Source organism: Mya arenaria, chromosome 6 (assembly GCF_026914265.1).
Source record: "Mya arenaria isolate MELC-2E11 chromosome 6, ASM2691426v1".
Taxonomy (NCBI): Eukaryota; Metazoa; Mollusca; class Bivalvia; order Myida; family Myidae; genus Mya; species Mya arenaria.
Genome location: NC_069127.1, coordinates 43,207,728 through 43,228,553, shown reverse-complemented (window position 1 = coordinate 43,228,553; position 20,826 = coordinate 43,207,728). Strand labels below are relative to the sequence as shown.

Sequence of the window (20,826 nt, the reverse complement as noted above, 5' to 3'; positions counted from 1 at the left end):
AACGCTGTAAGCAGATTGTCCTAAACCTGTAATTTTGGACAGTATGTCAATGGTTATTAAGTCATAAGAAATTATGATGACCAAATGGTTCAGTTGAAGGTCCCAAGTCAAGGGGTGGGGCGAGTGATCAATTGCCCTGCAGGTTCTCAAGAATTTATCCGTCATATCAAGTTGCACGAAATATGCCCATCAGCATTCAGTAATGCTATAAAACAAAGTGAAAGATGACGGTACTGATAGCAAATCATCTTCGAAACATCACCAGCAAAATAACTTGTTAGGAAGCCCTTCGACTAGGTTTTAAGGTCAAGGTCATTTACTATTTTACATCTGCCTTTTTTCAGCAGGAAATGAGGTCAAGGTTAAGCCCTGGAAGGTCAGTTTTTTTAAAATGACATTATGGTCCAGCCACTTGATTTTAGGTGAATAGGAAGTTTAATCTCAAGGTTATGACAACCTTGCCGACGACCTGTACAATGCAGGATCATGACATCATCAATTAAGCAAGTGGTTAGTTATTATACAAATACTTGGTGACCCAAATTAGAACGAGCCCTGCAGTGGTAAAATGGTTTCCGAACTTGATAACAGCTTCATACCAAGCACTAGTGTAAGAACGCAAGCATGTTAATCCAATTGTCTTATTTTGATGACTGAACATATGATGGAACAAAAGAAACTCATAAATGTAATAATAATGTAGATATCTTTATTCATGGACGGATTTAAACATTCACAACACAAAGTAACAAAAGCATAACTAATGTTCAACCTGGTATAAAGGTTAAAACTGTATAAAGACAAAACATGAATTCATAGGAAAACAAATAGATAATGGAATACTAAATGCTTGAGAAACTATGGGACTTGCAATTGTGTGTATGTATAACAGAATGTAACGCTATCATCATGTTGAGAAAACTTTGTTCTATACACGGTCTAGTCATTTCAGCAATATCCATATTTTCATATATATTATTACATATACATATAATTCACTGATGAAGTCATTTATTTTTATGTTAAAACATTTTAAGACTTAAGTTTTATCAAATTAGGAACACTGCAAACATATTTCTTCATTTGCCTTTTAGCTTTCACATGCTTAGCTTGAAAAGGTAAACAAATTCTAAATAAATAAGTAATTTCCATTTTAAAGCTGAAGCTTAAAACTTCACAGTTCATTTAAAAATGTGTGTAACTTATTTGCTTATTACTAGATCAAAAAATTGAATGAATATCCTTGGCACAATTGACACCTGCAGTTTCCATTGTTGAAGTCCTGAATTCTCATTTTCCTTTCTCTTTGAAGTAGTCAGCTGAAACACATAACAGTTTGTAGAATTACTAGTGTTATACTAAACTCATTCAGATGAGCAACTAAAATGTAAGAATTATAAATGGGTTTATGTCATTATTTACTGGTGTGTGACCTTCAAGCAAGTCAAATGTTGAATTTTCCATTATTAATGTTGCCATTAACAATTTAATTGTGATACAAGTTAACAATATTATATAAACAAGGTTGTTGTTGGACCTATCCCACAGTATAATGAAATTAAAAGGGCCATAACTCTGTGAAAAAAATTAAACCGGGGAGAGCTGATGAAAATCTCAAAGTAAAGCTTCCCATAAAGTTATATTCAATTCAAAATGGTAGTTGCTGAGAATTAGCACAGACATAAATAGCAGGATGGACTGCTCCTATATCATACTTAATAGAAATTATAAAGCCACAACTCCCTGAAAAATCATTGAACTGAAAGCTGCTGATGACATGCCCATCTCCTACTGTATGTAAAACTCCTCATAATGTTTCAATGAGTTCAAGCCAATAGTTGATGAAAAATATGTCCTTTAATTATTAGACTAAATAGAAGTTAAAAGGGCATCAACTCTATGAAAAATCATCAGACCGGAATGTGCTGTAAATATGCGCATCACCTGTTAGTTAAGTTGCCATAAAGTTTCATTGAACACAAGCGGGTGGTTGTCGAGAAAAAGTCCAGACCTGAATAGTGGGACACAGATGCAAGGACAATGAGTTAAGGAGCTTTGCTGCACATGTGCATCTTGTCACTGGTAATATGTGAACAAAGCTTCATGTCACTATCTTGAACAGCTAATTATGGCCATGTTCAGTTTCAAATGACGTCTTTCAACTATCAAGAGGCATAACTTGACAGTCATTAAAACCTGAGTAATCAACCTTGCTACATATTGCCATTGGAAACATGTGTATTAAGTTTCATGTGAATAGCTTGAATGGTTATTAAGTTATGGCTAAGTTACAGTTTTTGCATGACCTATTCAAACTAGCATGGTGCATAATATGACAATAATTAAAGCCAGACTCATTGACCTTACTGTATATGTGCATATTTTCTACAACAACATTTGTACCAAGTTTCATTTAGAGCCTTACAATATAGATAATGCAAATGAGGGTTACATTGTGATAAATCCTAATAGGTGTCTGCTCCCAACTTGGGTACCACGATATCAAGCTTGATCAGGACCAGGGGCCATGATTACTAAGTCTTTTTTTCAGTCAAGTTTTGATGATGAACCTCTCTGGCTTGTAGAACTATTAGAAATTGTACAATTATTCGCATTTATTTTTGTAAAACAAATGGAATACAGGTAAAGATAACGGCTGTAATGGAAGTGCTTATCTTAGTCTGAGTCTAGAACTGGACTAGACTATTTGTAATCATGGCCCAAGGTCCTCATAGTAAATGGGCATCTAAAACTGGTTTCCACCCAGGAAAGTTACAAACACATCGGCTTATAGAAGTTTCACAATTTAGCTAAAATGAATAAGTATTTTAAGGTGGTTACCAAGTTTTTCGACAGCCTCCACACACACACTGGGATACATGGAGTCGCTGTAGGTGGCAATGACAAGCAGTGTTAGCGTCTTCACCAGAATGAGGCCTCGGTTCTCCTGTATGGGAGTAATAAGTATAAGTTAGCTATGGAATGCAAAACATGATGTCCATACATGCTATGAAATATGAAGTCACTGATAGTGGCAATGATGAGCAATGTGAGTGTCTTTACCAGGATAAGGCCTCCATTCTCTAGGCAGTCAAAATTAGTTGCAACTTCCATGGAATATCATCTTAACAATGTGAAACAAGGCAAAGCAATATGCTTCATAAAACATTGGTGTTCCTTCTGTCAATGTATTATAAATAAATATATGTTCATATGTTTGAGGAACAAATCCTTAAAGAAATGAAACTACAGGAAAAAACTGGTCTTTATAACTTAATATGTTAAGGCTACATACACATTTGCCATATATGGAAGTTTTGTCAGCACGAACACATTTAAACTGGCGGTCGTCAAAGTAGATACCCTCCTCCCGGGTCTGTGGCGGATTCTTGAAGGAGTCCAATAGAATTTGGACCTGATCATGGTACAGCTGGAAAATAGAAGGTAGATGTATTTAAATGGAATAAAAAAATATTGGTTACTTTCACACACAATAAATTTTGATCTGAGAGACAATATTTGACTCTAGTTGATTGTTACAGATTCAACTTTACTGAGAAGTTGGCTCAGTCAAGAATGGATTTTCAAAAATCTTTAAAAGTCAACAACATTTTCATTTATGTATACATTTTTGTTTAAAAAGATCTGAAAATTTATTGACAAAGGTTTATACGTATCTTTACATGCCTACACATATTGGCTAACACATATCGTCACATGCCTACGACTATCTACACATATTGGCTTACACATATAGTCACATGCCTACGACTATCTACACATTTTGGCTTACATATATCGTCACATGCCTACGACTATCTACACATATTTGCTAACACATATCGTCACATGCCTACGACTATCTACACATGTTGGCTTACACATATCGTCACATGCCTACACCTATCTACACATATTGGCTTACACATATCATCACATGTCTACACCTATCTACACATATTTACAAAGGCTTACACTTATCTACACATAACAGAACCTATCTTCACATACATATATATTTTCACCTTCACTTCTATTCCATAAATGAACTGCCTTTGGGCAATTGCCGTTATCATCCGATGAATGCAACATCTTTGAATATGTTTGGATCGCGTATCATCGCATAACAATATACATGAAAATTGTTTATCTTGTTGTTGTTTGTAATTTGTCAGCAGGTCAAACATTTTAGAAATTGTTAATTTATGATATGTTTAATGTATTGTTGTCATAAGTGTTTCAATTTTAAAAGTGATTTCAAGTGGTTGATCTTTTCCCATGTTATGTGACTTTATTTGATAAAATATTTCAGGTCGTTCTATTAACAGAATGGGTGAGACAGGATTACTGTAAGGTTTTCTTAAAGGAAATCAAGTATTACCCTAACAATACTTGAATGAAATCATGCCTTCATACCCCGATAATGATATAAATCTGGCAATTCATTACTTAAATTATTCACAGGCTTACACATATATACACGGGCTTACATATATACACCCACACTTACACATACCTAAACAGGCTAACATATATCTTCACATGTTAACATATCTACTGATGCTTACATAATATACACAACCTTACTCATATCTACACATGCTTACATACATCAACAAGTAAACACATATCTACATGGGCTTACACATACCTACACAGGCATAAACATGTATGTACGCAGGCATACACATTTATACACAATCTTATACAAATTGACCCAGGTTTACTCTAATCTATACAAGTTAACACATATCTTCACAAGCTTACACTTAAATACACAGGTTTAAACTTACTTACATTGGCTGACACACAATCTTACACATATTTACACAAGCTTACACTTAAATACACAGGTTTAAACTTACATACATTGGCTAACACAAAATCGTATACATATTTACACAAGCTTACATTTATTTACACAGGTTTAAACTTACATACATTGGCAAACACACAATCTTACACAAGCTTACACTTATCTACACAAGCTTACACTTTTCTACACAGGTTTACACTTATCTACACAGGTTTACACTTATCTACACAGGTTTACACATGTCTACATAAGCTTAAGAATATCCACACAGACTTACACCGATTCACACAGACTTACACCAATTCACACTGAGTGAGACTTACACCTATTTACACAGACTTACACCTATTCACACAGACTTACACAGACTGACACCTATTTACACAGACTTACACCTATTCACACAGACTTAAACCTATTTACACAGACTTGCACCTATTCACACTGACTTGCACCTATTGACACTGACTTACATTTATTCACACAGACTAGACCTATTCATACAGACTTGCACCAAGTATTCACACAGATTTACTTACATTAAACCCCACAGAGCTAGCCCTCACAGAGCAATCCTTCCTGCGAACGATGGCACACTGCTGAACATGCTCCGTGGAAATCAGGGCATCGTGGAGCAGGTTCTGTAGCTGATTCATCTTCACAGCATCCTGGAATATTTACAACATTGCTTACATTTTCTAGTTTTACTGTTGGAGAAATGAATTGCACCCAACAGCTTACTGACATAATATACGTAACCAGTTCTATTTTCCTGTACTTTCCAGCAAAATTTACAAGTAATTTTCTTTCAAAAATGGAATTACATACATTTAATGAATTATATTTCATTTTTAAATTATTTCAATATCCTTTTAGAATGCTTCTTTAATGTTCCATCACCTTCAAATTAAAATGTCCAAAACCATGGGAAACTGAACCCCATAACCTACTAATTCCCTCACGTTGAATGAATGAAATTTAATCAAAGACAATTTAGCTTCTTTCAAAAAAAATAATTCTGATAAACAACATTCAAAACAGTGTAAAAACCAAATTGCTACATAAATAATCTCCAACAAATTGTTATTAAAGTAATAATACAGTCACCAACCTTTCATTATCAAAAAAATACAAGAAAAGAAAAGAGAAGGCTTCTTCCAAAAAGTATGGTGTATAATTTAAAACTATTGAGAATCTGATGAAAATGCACCAAAAAAATACCATGACAATAACCGCACAAAGTATGGAAGATAAAAGTAAGATAGAAATATGAAAATTTTATAATACTCTGATCTCAATCAGAACTCTATAATAAGAAATATTGATTTCCCCAACATCGATCAAAATTCTATACATATATTACAGAAACATAAGGCATTATAGCCGCCATCATTCCTCTGGCTGAGATTCTGAAAAGAAAGGTTTCATGCATCAAACACTTACAATTACAAAATCCTTTAGTTATCTTAATTATGCAATAATGATGAGAAAACAACACTGGCACTCCAAGAGTACCTGTTTCTACACAAATAACACTGATGCCCCAGGGTGGGGGAGGATGGTGGTGGTGTTGGTGGGTCTAAGAGTACCTGTTTCTACATAAATAACACTGATGCCCCAGGGTGGGGGAGGATGGTTGTGGTGTTGTTGGGTCTAAGAGTACCTGTTTCTACATAAATAACACTGATGCCCCAGGGTGGGGGAGGATGGTGGTGGTGTTGGTGGGTCTAAGAGTACCTGTTTCTACATAAATAACACTGATGACCCAGGGTGGGGGAGGATGGTGGTGGTGTTGGTGGTTCTAAGAGTACCTGTTTCTACATAATTAACACTGATGCCCCAGGGTGGGGGAGGATGGTGGTGGTGTTGGTGGGTCTAAGAGTACCTGTTTCTACAAAATTTCCAAACTTTCTGTGATTTGACAGTTAAGATTATACATTTACCGTTTAAATATTGCAGACAATTTTTGTTTCAAAGGGAAAACTTGACAATGCAATACAATATAAGAGGGTTGACATGATCATAACTTTGAACAAGCCGTCTGCATATACCTTTACTTGCACTGCCAAAATTACGGTACTTTCAAAGGCAATATTGGGGGTTATATATTAATGTGTTACTTAAATATAAATACATATATTAAATTATTACGGTATTTGTTCTTACTTAGTGCTTCACTTGACTAGAACAAAAGTGGCTGGCTTTATAAATCAAACCATGTAGAGCAAGAATGTTTAATGACAAGACTAAACACATTTGTACTGAAAGGAAAAATACTATGAGTCAATTCACAATTAATTTTGGTGAAATAAAGAACGAACATACAAACTGCAATAGATTTATCTGTACTGTAATGCATTTCTGGTCATTCATTTTCACAATTTTAGTTAGTAATATGCTTTTTAATGATACCAGAATTACCAGGCATTAACAGTTTAAACATAATGCTTAATTGAAAAGAAGAGAACTGTTAAATCTAACTCTCCAGTAAATAAGAATTACTTTACAATACTTTATTCTCTCTTCTTAGTAAAATTAAGAAAATACTCCATAAAGAACTCATTTCAAATTTTTGTTTAAGTCTTCCAAAAGTTGTCAGAGAAATAATTACAACAATATGTTTTTATGTTGTCAGATGCAGCATGGCTTCACAAAGGCATTTATTTGGTCATTTAATGATCTTTGGTTAAGTTTATTAACAGCTGTCTCTTAAAAAGTATATGCTGATAAATGAAACATGAAGTTGGTATGAAAAACCTTAATAACCAATGCCCGAAGTCACAAACATTAACTTCCATGACATACCAGACACTTAATCAATTTTAGAGAACAGTTCTAATTATATTAAACGTAACATTTCACAAGAAAGAGTGATATGTTCAACATGCAAAACCCCATTTCCCCCACTTTTTACACACAACAACCTCAGACCCTCTAACTCAGTGATTTACCACAACTTCAATGGGCGTTCTCTTGTGAGGTTCGTCCTCGTACGACACATCAAGATCCACATCGTCCGAGTGGGTGTTCTTGGAAAGCAGCTCTTTAATTGTGACATTGCTTGTTGTATGGTGGGTTTTTGCTGAATTAGTTTGCTTTGTTTTAGCGGACATTCTTGTTGCTTAACTACCAGGGTATATCCAATTGAAAAAAAATCACAATTATTATTCAATATAGCGTAGATTTTTTATTTTAACAAGAAAATCACAAATGCTTCTCTTTAGACACAAGTAAATCACAAATATTTTTCATTAAGTCACACTGCTTTTTTATGAGAAAAATTACCACAATTTAATGTCTTCCAAACCTTTTTGATGGTAACTTATCTTCCAATGTTATTAAAATGCCCAATATATTCCATAAATTATCATTTCATTTGCAAGTTTGCATTATAAAGTATCTTTTCTACTTAAGATCCATTATGCACTAAATTAGCTTGATTTGTTCATTAAAAATACTTGAATTTTTATCACATTCTAATCAGTATTGTTATTCTTAAGTTAATGTAACAATATCTCAACAAAATTATTCAGATTTCAATTAATAAACAAATCAACTCGCTGAAATGAATAAGTTAACTCAAAAGGCGTCTTACAGAAAAATCACAAAGGGAAAGATTTTTGCAACGATTGACTGTTATAATGTTTTATGATCGTTGTTTATAGCTAATTATCTTTTCAACATGCCAGTTTACAACAACTCAAACATGGGAAGCATTAAGTTAAAGTTCAAATTATGAAATATAGATAAAATAAGGAGTGAATTACCTAAATATTTAATATGTATATAAATAGTTTATTTGATTTATATAAACACAAAAGATGTTTGTAAGACACTGTGCCCCCTCAGCCCTGCTTTGTAAGGCACTGTGCCCCCTCAGTCCTGCTTTGTAAGACACTGTGCCCCCTCAGCCCTGCTTTGTAAGAGACTGTGCCCCCTCAGCCCTGCTTTGTAAGAGACATGTTGAGGATTATAAAATCCAGGTGTTTTAAAGGGACTTGTAACAATCCTAGTTTGTAAAATGCACTTTTTACTGATTTTTTTTCTATTATGAAATCAAGTGTGGTAAATCATTAGGAGTGTTAAAACTAAGATACTGACAGCTGAAACCCTTCAACAAATGTTGATATATGCTCAAATATTGTCTTTTAAGTCCAGGATTTTGAAAAAATGTTATTTACTTGATTCAACAAAAGGCTGTATCATGATTGGTTGAATTGCATTGATTATTGACCTTTGACCTGGTCATGGACAACCTACCACAAGTTCTATGGTCCTAGGTGACAAACCCTTCTTGTATAATTAATTGTGTCAAGACAGATCACCTGTCTTCTGACCGACAGACAGGAAGACGGACATTTGCCTTAAAATTATATGCCCGTTTTAAATTGCCCCATGTTAATGCACAAAGTACACGCCCCTTCTTAGATTCTATGAAAATAACAGGGCCCTGTTTCAATAAAGGATTTCAATAATCTTAAATATATATTAACGCCCCAAATGGCATTTCTGATTTTATATTTCCTCAACTTTGTGTTCCATCTTAAAACTGGCTTAATTCAATTCACTCAAATATATATATAAAAATAATGAAACTATGTCACCAAAAAAATTTTGATTTAAGAATTGGCAAAGATTTCATTATTGAAACAGTCCTCTTATGCTACGGAATAATAAAAATATACAGAGATTTCATCTGCATATAAGTAATGAAAATTACTTAATACATAATAATTTTATGATTACAGTCACACAAGCTCCATACAAAATATTCCAAAAAAGTAATTACCATCACATCAACTGTCACAACTTTTTTTGTTTTCTTGTTTCCATATCCAAATTCATCACCTGAAGCCATTATGATTTTGTTTTAAATGTCCAAGTAAAATATTCCAAGTTTAACATATAAAAGAATGTAAAAATGACTGTAGAAAACAGAACTATTCCTATTCAAGAGATAAATCACAATTTTTACAAAATTATTTCAGTAGATTTCACTCTATATCATTCTCTGGCATTAAAAAGACCATCGAATAATAATTATGCTTTCATTCATGTAATATATGATATTGAAATGGCATTTGAAACTGGGTACAATCTTGTTGTAGGAGAACATTGCAATCACAAAACATGTTTTACAATGCAAACAGCCATATTTTCATTTTTCAATAGTGAAACTATAAATTCAAGGTTTTTGTAATCCAAGGTGTTTTGCTTGCCTTTTGAAAAGAAGATAATGGTTCATTTCATTCATGTAAATTAATATTATGAAGGAAAATCTTTCTTGGGTCTATAATTTACACTTTTAGTTATTCAAAAATGCAATCACCATATGGAATCTGAGATAATTAAAGTAGTTGAAAACATTTTATTATTTCTTCTGATATCAGCAACATTTCAGATGTCATTGCATGATGAAATATTTTCGACTTGTGTTAACAAAAAGTGTGTACCATCAGTCATTGTGTATAGGACCTTAGTGTTTGAAAATCGGACTCCATTTGCTATCAATAATCGAATCGAATCGCACCATGCATTTCGATTTACTATCAGACAATAATCGAAAGTTCATAATATCAGTAAGGAATACATTATTAATACATAGTATCACGAGCATTTAAATGGTTAAACATGGATTCAGTACGTGTGATGCTTAATATTATGGACATGCTTTTTGCAACAGAAAGTAAATTTCCATAACCCCTTTCTGTCTTTTAACAACTAAACGGAAAAAAAACATTACAACACAACACATACTTGAAAATTGCACATTATACTGCAAAATGATGCAGACTGGAACATGTAAGTTATCTTAATATTTTATTCATTTAAATGTATATTAATTTTTTGTGAACCTGTTTAATTTAAAATTCATTAGAACATCTTAATTTCATAAAACTTTCAACAAAAAAGTTATTTAGTTAATTACATTTAACCAAACCAAAAATGGTTTCAAAAACAGAATGCATTTACAGGAAAGACCCGACCCACTACATCATAGACAGGTTATTGAAGAATGTTTTATGAAATATATAAACAGTTAAGATTAATTTGTAATTTTGGCAGAGGTTGTAAGTTTTAAAGCAAAAGTGTTTACATTCACCGGATTTGTGTAAGAGAGTGACATCTCTTATTTAAATGAACTCAACGAGAATTTACCTGAAAGAAAAATTTACATTTACTCGACTTTTACCACAAAACAAAAAAATATGTAGTTACCAGAAGTAATACATTAGCGACATTGATTTTGGACAACCACTATCGATTGTCGCCGACATAGCATTGTCAGCGACAATTTATCGATTGTACTCGATAATCGTTTCATCACTAATAGGACCCTATCATATATAAGGATGCAAGCAAAAATATTTAAAACGAAAAAAATCCAGAGAAAATTAATTAACCTTAAAGGGACTGTACACAAGATTGGCTCAAAAAAAGTGTTTTTTCTGTAACAAATCTCAGGACAATAATTTAATAAAATGTTTTACTCTTTGATATCGTAATTGTAAAAAAAATACCAAAATGTAAAAAAAAAATCGAGTCGGAGACCGGGTTTGTACCAGTGTGGCCAAAATTGCAGTCCAGTGTTGTATCCACTGTGCTACAAGGCTTACCCTTAATATCTAAGCTATATATCTAACTTGGTAATATCACATGATAACATCGACTAGCCAATCACGCATAAGGAATGAAGACATACCTAGTAATCTTTTTTAATTGAAAAATACAAAAAAAACTGTGAAAAATTAATTAATTTTAAACTATGTGGTATTTCAGTTAGTAAGTTTCAATGCATTGTACACATCGATACCAAGTTTATGTCAGTTTTGACAAATTTCTTTTTTTCTGCTATTTCATCATACGGAGTACAGCCCCTTTAATACCACTAATTAGCAACAATTCAGATGACATTTCAGATGACATTTCATGATGAAATTTTTTGGACTTGTGTTAACAAAAATCGTGTACCATAAATCATTGTGACACTATCATATATAAGGACGCAGGCAAAAACATACAAGAAAAATCAGGAGAAAATCTAAATACCACTAATTAGCAACAATTCAGATGACAATTTGCATGATGAAAAATTTTGGAATTGTGTTCATAAAAATTGTGTACTTTTAGTTAGCATCACACTTTTTCTTGGTTATGTTTGTTAGTGTTGTTTTGGGAGCCCTAACCTTGTTTCACATCATGTTACAGGGAAATAACAGAAACCATCAGCTTAAAAACACACACACGCAAGCTGATGCATGACGCCTGCACACACCACATCACACCACACCACACCACATCACACACCACACCACACCACACACACCACACCACACCACACCATGATGCGCCACATGTTGATGTTAGCTCACCACTCTACCGGTAAATATGACAATTATATTTTATACTTTATTACTATTAAATGTCTAATTTATACTAATTCATTTTTGGGTTCCATTCCTAAAAGTCATCCCCTTATAATGCCAAGGCAATTTTCATAATCACAAAACTTTAAAATATTGCATACATAAAAAAGCAAAAAACAACTGTAAGACGAGTGAATGACGGATGACTCAATCTGTCAGATGTGTTGATGAACAACCCCACCACAAGGCTTAAATGAAGCTGAATATGTTTTGGTTGCTGCATACATTAGTGGGTTTGTAATATTTCATTCACATAAAAAAGTACTATAACAGTAGTACTGGTGAGTTGGATAACATGTATTAACTTAATATAATACTTATAGTATGAGCGGCCTACACCTCAAATTTGCCAGCATAATCATTAAATACTGTAGCTATACATATAACAGTACTCATACAGAATGATGTAGTTTCAATTACCTACTCTTAGCTGTGTAAGCTAACAGTATCAAATGGTCCTTATTAAACCCTGATACAGTGTCATATTACCATATTTGAATGTACTATGCAAGTGAACACAATCAAAATTGGCAGATGTATCAAAATGACTACTTTCTCTATTGTACAAGAGCGAGAGAAGGTAGTAAGAGTGTCATCATGACCTAGGTCCATTATGCATGTGCAATAGTGTGAACAGTTAGTTGCTCACTGCCACATCCAACAGTTTCCAATTTCATACTTAAGAAGACAAACAAATAGTTGACCTTCACCTAAAATTTGGGGTTAAAGGTCAAAATGTTTGCAAATGCATCACCTTCCCCTACATATTGCCCTTAATACAGCTTTGTATGAGGTATAAAAGAAACACTTGATTATGAAGTAATCATAAATGGCCTCCAGATGCCTAACAATATCTCCTTAGTAGTGTGGCCATAGTCTGCATATAACAAAAGGGGACCCTGACAGAGCTTGTATGGACGATGTTTGCACGAAACTTCATGACCTGGTACCCCAATAAAATCAGCAAGTCTGAATTCTAGCACTTGCAGGTGTAAACATGGAAGTAAAGGGCTTTTGGGATTGTGTTATAACTCTTTGCAAATGAACTAAAATCTAAGATATTTAGGTGTGCCGCTAACAAGATTGACAGCCCCCTATAGGGACACAACTGTGAATGCCAACGCGGCACAGCAACTTTAAATACAACTTCAAAAACGTTAAGTCGGCCTGGTTTTACTTGACCTTATCATAGGTGCAAAACTGAAATGTGAACATCAGCTTAATTGTTTAACCGACAGACAAAAATGTTTGTTTGCAAATAGTAGTAATTCCAGCCTTTGTACGATTTAGTCTCTTCAGTCAGTTAATAATATTCAGATGATGATTCGGATAGAAAAGGTTACTCCATATGTAAAGTTAAGACTTACCGGTAATCCATTCATTTTGTATCGAGGGTTAGTGTCAAAATCTAAGTCCGCCATGATTTATCACTTGAAAGCTTCTTATAGTCTTTCTTGTCACTTATTACTGCTATTAATCATAGAGTATTAACTTGAATAAATCACTCTTACATCTGTCAATCACAGAACTAAATGAATGAAAATCCTAAAATTTCTTATTGAATTCACACTGATTATTATAGTAGTAATAATAATAATAATGATAATAATAAAGGTTCACAGTAACACATTAAACACAACCTATTAAGTTTTTATTCGACATTTTCAGTTTTCCATCTCATGAAACAATTCCCATCAATATCTAATATAGGTCAGCGCTAAAAGAGAAAACCAAATGATAGATTTCTTCAACAACCTTTCCTGTTCATGTCAGAATCAATCACAACTGATGAACGAGAATTGTAAATCCATAAAAAGCTGGAAGCATCGATAGATCGAGGTTTAATTCACTCCGTTTTAAATAACAAGGATCAATTTTCAATTCAGGAACTGTACAAGCATCAAGTGTGTAGGATTACATGTTTTAAAATGACAATTATTATGCAAATATTTAGATCTTTCCTACAAATCTTGATAATGTCACAACATAAAATCCTCAAGCATGTTCTTTAATTTCGAATCATATGAAGCCAATAATTGTAAGAATGTTTAAAACAATATACAGACTATCTCCAAGATAATATTGACTCTTTTTTCTGTTTAAAGAAAATCTCTGTTTCAATGGAAAGCAAATTAAACATCTTTGTTTACTTTTAAAAGTCCAATTAGAGCTTCTGCAGCTTTAAAGCAATTTGTAAATATTGGCCTTAAGATTATAGTACATTTCCAACATATACAAGACCTTCATGTGAGTCAATACAACAGATTAACTCACAACTCAGTTCTTATTTAAGATAGATTTTCTTGATATAAGCAGTTTAGACCATCAGCTACATTCAGTATGATTTCCCTTACTAAACAAATTCAACAATTAAACATCTGAAAACAGTTATTTCTTTATTTATGAAAGCCTGAATGTTCAAGATATTTCAGTTTGCAACATAAATTAAGCTAATAGTTCCATGATAAATTACAAGTACTCATTTATAACCATTTTTTTCACAATAGAATTGATGGTCGCATTTGTTCAGGATTTGCACAATCTAGCAACCATTGTTAAATTTAAACCCTAGGTTTAGCACATCTGAATTGATTTCATCATATGCTACAAAAATATTTAAAGATAAAACACTCCAAAAATGTTATGATACAAGATAAATTGTCTTCTTAACAGATTTTGGTTTCAAAATTGTGCTGATATGATAATAACAAGATATTTGAAGATAACTGCCTGAATATTTATTCTTAAAAATAATTTGTCTTACAAAAATGCATATATTGTCACAGAGTTATAAAACAGTTCATTATTTAAAATATCAAAATTGATTATTTCTATTTTTCTCAAATTGATTGAATGAGGATTTCTCTACAAGTCCACATGAGGAAATCATAGTTACTAATTACTATAGTTTGTTATGGTCTAGTACTAATTCATAGTCTTTGAAATATTAGTTACAGACATCTGCTAGTCTTGTTCTTAATTACTGGACATACTGTATCTTCCATAATTAATTGAAGGAAACTTGGTAAGCAGTTGTCATTACTTAGATCAAAGCATATAACATGAAGGTGTGAATTAGATTCTTATGAGTTCTGGTCTGAAGGTAAAGACAATAGTAGGTTACATTAGGGGCTGGTATGAATGAAGTTTGATAAGTGTTTTTGTATGGTTGGTTTATAATTATATGGGCGTGGCCTAATGAGAAATTGTATGTTGTATTGTAAGTTTTAAAGGAGTTCTTGTTAGGGAGTGGATAGAGAAGGTTAAGAGACCTCTCACAACTTAGCGAGTGTATTATATATGAATAAAATATGGAGAATGTATTTGGAGTTACGTGTTAATAAGCTATAGTTTGGGGACGAGAAACCCGCCCGGTGACAATATTGTTAACTTTATAAATTACCTTTTGAATGAAAGGTATCCAAAGTTTATGCAAATTATGATTTCCCTCTTGAAAACATGAAATAATTAATTATCATAAAAGTAGAAAAAATACTTTTAGTTTATTTATAAAAAATGCTAGGTAATTTTAAGATGACAGTTTTGAATCATGTCAAAGGATTGACATAATAAAAGTAACTTTGAAAACTATAAATAAAACAGATAATGTTTAAAGAAAAATGAAAGTTCTGGTCAGGAAAACTGAAAATGCAAATAAAATATCCCTCCACTTAAAAAAAAATCCTGTACTTTGAACAGTCACACAAAAAAATCACATCTAGTCGCTATCCATACATCTTATATCAAAGTATACATGATGACAAATTCAAATCCATAAGTTATACATTTGTCTCAAAACAAAGATGATCAATCATGGTATTAATATATTCAATAAGACCATATGGTTTAACACACTGGGTTAAAAGGCGTTTGGTAGTTGCCATTCTTCCAGTAGATCTTTAATCCCCATGCATTAATACATAGAAATACAAAGTACAATAAATACATGGGATTAAACTATGCAACACTGTGGAATAATATTGATACATAAATTAATACAATGAATACTGTCTTTGAATATCCAGACTTTTCATCAATCTTTTAATTGAAAACTACAATTCTTATGCATGGAAACTACTGTTCAAAAATGAACTCAGCATTTCAAGATCTTAAAGCATTGAATGTATGTGGCTTTTGAATCCACCCCAAACCACCAGGTCAAGAATCAAGATGAACATCATTCTATGGCATGTCAATCACAATCTTCACACATCGAAGAAACGCAGACTGTGATATGTGCCTATTTTATTTCTAGGGATGGCAATGAGTACCCGAGTACTTGATCGAACGTCCGAGTACTCGAGTACCAAATCACTACTCGAGTACTCGGAAAAAGTCTATAAAGATCACAAAATACACGATTTACAGACGAAGTAACGGATCTGGTTAGTTGCCAAGAGGACAATTGATGGTCCCTCTAATCCGCGCTGTGTGACACAATTGACCCTAATAAATTAGTTGAGAGTTGCAAACTGTCAGCAAAGGACCCCTATTTCCAATTAGCACTGATGTCAATTAGCGAAGTTTTGATAGTGGAACTTTCACTTACACAATTCTTTTGTTTACAAATTATAATCCATTCACCAAACAATGGACGCTAACGAGCGAAAGAGTAGCGACCGTTACGAGCATTGATTTCTTAATGGGCCTATTTTAACTATTTTTGCAATGATTATCACAGTTGATTGGTTGATATCTTAAATCAAGAATTATGAATATTAATGAGATAAACAACAATAACACAGTACGAAGTAATTCGTTCTTTATTTTTATGTAAGCTATTAATTTATGTTTATTGTAACTCAGATTGATGTTCATAAAAAATCTCGACTATCTAGATGCTTGAATAAAATCCTGGTTTAACTTTCCAGCTTTATTGTAGCTAATTTGCAGTGCATTCTCATATGTAAAATCATTAAAGTGAAATGAAAAAAGACAATTAAAAGCATGAAACAGCATTTGTTTTCCTTTTATTTAATTTTATGTTAAAGTATTTAATGAAAGTCTAATTTAAAGATGAAAATGACCAATTATACGACCAACGCATAATATACGCCATAGCGATACATGTATACACCATCTTGTCTTTCCCAAAAACAAATTCATTTTTTCCGAGAAATCGAGTACCCGAGTACTCGATCGAAAGATTGTCAGAGTACTCTACCAATTTTACTACTCGTTGCCATCCCTATTTATTACCATTGGATCTTACTTCTGAAGAGGCGGGCTCATTACCCCCCAAAGCATGTACAGTTTGCATTGTTTTCACTTCAGCTAATTAAATCATAGATTTAAATGAAGCTGGCAAGCACTGCGTTGTAACAGAAACTATGTGACTGGGGTGGTACAAACTGACCATCTCCTTGGCGCAAAATGGCTTTGTGAAAAAGCATTGTTTAACTGAGTGACAGGCAAGTTTTTATACATTCAGGACACTCACTGTGAAAAGCTAGTTAAAGCTTGTTTAGCAGCTATCTTTCTTCAAGGACTCCCATCTCTCTTAAGTTTAATAGACAAACACACTTACAATTCAAATTTTTTTTATTCAAATATTGAATTGAGTAGAGGTTGACTTAGACATACAATCATACATGTCAATATACACTACTGGTTATCATACTAGTATATAACATTCAAACATATCAAATAAATAATTGAGTAAATTAACATCTACATGGTCTTCCAGAAATCATATTCTGTGATATAATCAATTCAAGAAGCAAATAATATTTGCCTGCACTTAAATTCACACACATAGATAAAAGCATAATCTTAAATAATACTAATTGCTGGTACAATTTTCCATATCAAAATTACTACAATAATATAATTTATCAAATTATTTTATGAACTTTGATCAATTCAGTCAAACGTTGCGAAACAGAATGACTATTTAGCGCACAAAACCACACATGTACAACTAACAACACGCCACCTACTGGTTATTTCATCAAATGATGGAAAATAATTTCCATCTTTTTCATACAAGTTTCCAAACGTAGAAAATCATATATTCCATCATGGCTTTTAATTTGTTATTTGCTTTTCTGTTAAGTAAATAACTCCTTTTTGGTTTGTAGTCACCAAGGTTGACAAGTGGGTTCCCTCCGGTTACTCCGGTTTCCCTCACAATACAAGACCAGACTCTCATGTAACATCGTGCCAATAAAGAGTGATTAATATAATGTTGTAAAAACTTTCACAATAGTTGTGAAATAATTTGTTTAAATTGAATTAGAGAACCTTACAAGGGTCCACAAGATTAAGTCCCTCCTAGATAACACAAGAGAGTGTTCAAGTATTGCATCCCTTGGGGTGTAACAGGCATTTGTATACATGCCAAAATTTGAATAATAACATAAAATAACTAGCAGTTTTTTGCTTAAACCAAATGAATATTCAATTGTTTTAGAGTTTTATTGTTTAGCTTACGGTATCTTTCCGCCGACTGGACTGCTGAGTGGATTCTTATTTTATCATTCTGAAGGCCTCATATGATAATGACCAACAAAAATCCTTTGGTCATTTATTGGTTTATTATTAAAAAGGAAAATTTTGAAAGTTTGTGCATTTAAAATGACTAGCCAAGAAAAATTAACGCAGTCACTAAGACAACTTATTTTGATCTTCTAAACAATCAAGTTGGCACCAGACTCAACACCCAAATTTCAACACTAAGCATATTTTACATTTTTGTAAAAAAAAATATGTACAATTAATTATCTTAAAACAATTGTAGTTAAAAAAAACTTAAGTGCTATAAACAGTTTTAATTGAACAAGGCATAAAAGCATGAAGACAGTACGGCCAATATACGGTAAATTAATTGTTAGATCTTCATCCATTTTTTTTTTAAATTGGGGCGGGAAGTGAGATTTTATTCTTATTTTTTTCTTAGATGACTGTTTCACCGTTGATTATGTGTTCATGCTCTTTCATATTGCATAAGGGTCTATATATGTGTGTTCAAGACAAAACTTAAACATGATCGTAAATACCTTACCAATACAGACCCTAGTTCAACATTTTTTTACGAGTAAAAAAAAATATAAGGGATATTGGAAAAAAGAGGGGGCAGGCGGGCAGGGATGAAAATCTAGCAATTGATTTATAGTCGCCTTAGGGAGAAAACTCAAGAGTTTTGAAGAATCTGCAAATTGCAAAGACACTCATTAAAAGCCCCTGCTATAAAATATAAATAGTCATCGCTATACAGAGTAAATAATATTATATATAATATCATCCCAACTATAATTAAAAAACTTAAAAAAGCAGATTAAGATCTTGCTGTTGATTTAACTCAAATTTCAGATTCATACAAGTATTATATATACATTAAATGAGTCTATTGTACCTGAATAATAACATTTAAGACATAAGTAGATAACGGTTACAGTCATTGAAATTAGACATTCAGATAAACAAGCCCGAATTCTTATACTATTGCATGGAATCATGTTTTGAACAAGCCCTGCTATATAAACTTCAGAATTTGAGCAAGCCCGGAAGACATTTTACCAGTGCAGGGCTTGCAGGCTTGTGCTAATTTCGACCACTGCGGTTATGGAATCACTTTTGGTCGGTTACAAATTTCAAAAGGACTGCCTAAAGTGTGAGAAGTGACTGAAAAAATGTGGTTTTAAAATGGCTAAGGTATGAAATGACTGTCAACAATCTTGGACAAGATGGGAGACTTATGCCAGTGAAGGAGTCTAAGAAGCTTGGACTAGAGCTTATTCATTAGTTATGTCACAGACCTACAACAGTTGTATAATATAAACATATATATGATATTGTCATAACTTGTCATAAATCTAGACCAAATTTGCAAAATTATTTACCGAAATATCAAACTCTGCATTTTCTATTAACGTTCTTCAGTTATTTTAATAACAATGTGATGGACAATAATCAAGATGCAATAAATCACTTCCAGCTTCAAACGTTCAGAATGGAGTGAAAAGGTCTGTGTACGAAACGGCTAGATATGAATACTTAATTTATGACCAATTTCAACATTCTGTTGACATTCAGGCCAGATTTATGGGTCTTTGAAGTGGTTTACCTTAAGCAGAAAAAGTGTCATAAATTAAATCGGCCTAAAACTTAACACTTACAGCTTAGTTACAGGTAAACAATCGGATGGCACCTGTTTACAGTTTGACCCTGGTTACTTCCCTTGATCAATCGTACTCAAAATAATTCGTTCCGTTCTTTATTCGTACCCAATATAAAATCGCTACCACAAAATTGTCAATATAAAATTTAAAAAGCATTTGAATTTCGATAATTGAACTATTATTTTGATTATGCCCATGATCAGGTCTGTACATTCATCAGACATTTATTAATTGTGTTTTCCAAATAATGCTGTGTACATACACCTGTTGAGCATATTTATGTTAATTTCCCTGTTGTTGTTCTCCAGATTTTCACAAAAAAAATGAGACATTTATATTACATGTGATAAGAGGTTTGGAACAAGTGCACAAATAAATATGTGTGAGTACTTAGAAAAAGAACAATATTATCCTTCTTCTATATTAAACTAGGAGGCGCCAACCTTAACCTATAGACCAATTC

The 20,826-nt window shown here is 32.8% G+C and overlaps 1 protein-coding gene across 6 annotated transcripts; it reads right to left on the bottom strand.

Annotated features, from left to right (window-relative positions):
- Positions 1-687: 687 nt before the first annotated feature.
- LOC128238139 (profilin-4-like) lies at positions 688-20,413 on the bottom strand. Of its 6 annotated transcripts, none has more exons than XM_052953715.1 (6): positions 10,920-10,937; positions 7,768-7,942; positions 5,356-5,484; positions 3,296-3,430; positions 2,842-2,947; positions 688-1,319 (listed from the first exon to the last, which is right to left on the bottom strand). In XM_052953715.1, exons 2-6 carry the CDS (start codon positions 7,927-7,929, stop codon positions 1,291-1,293), a joined length of 561 nt encoding a protein of 186 aa, XP_052809675.1. In that variant the 5' UTR covers positions 7,930-7,942; positions 10,920-10,937; the 3' UTR covers positions 688-1,290. The 6 variants fall into 6 exon arrangements, with proteins under 6 accessions (XP_052809675.1, XP_052809677.1, XP_052809681.1 ...); XM_052953717.1 differs by having other exon boundaries at positions 10,914-10,935; XM_052953721.1 differs by lacking the exons at positions 7,768-7,942; positions 10,920-10,937 and adding an exon at positions 20,361-20,413.
- Between the last annotated feature and the right edge of the window lie 413 nt (positions 20,414-20,826).

Coding starts and splice junctions, on each gene's coding strand:
- LOC128238139 (XM_052953715.1), bottom strand. CDS start 7,929: ATGTCCGCTAAAACAAAGCAAACTAATTCAGCAAAAACCCACCATACA. Junction 5,485..7,767: donor GAACGCCCATTGAAGTTGTG/GTAAATCACTGA, acceptor TAAATATTCCAG/GATGCTGTGAAGATGAATCA. Junction 3,431..5,355: donor CTAGCTCTGTGGGGTTTAAT/GTAAGTAAATCT, acceptor TCTATTTTCCAG/CTGTACCATGATCAGGTCCA.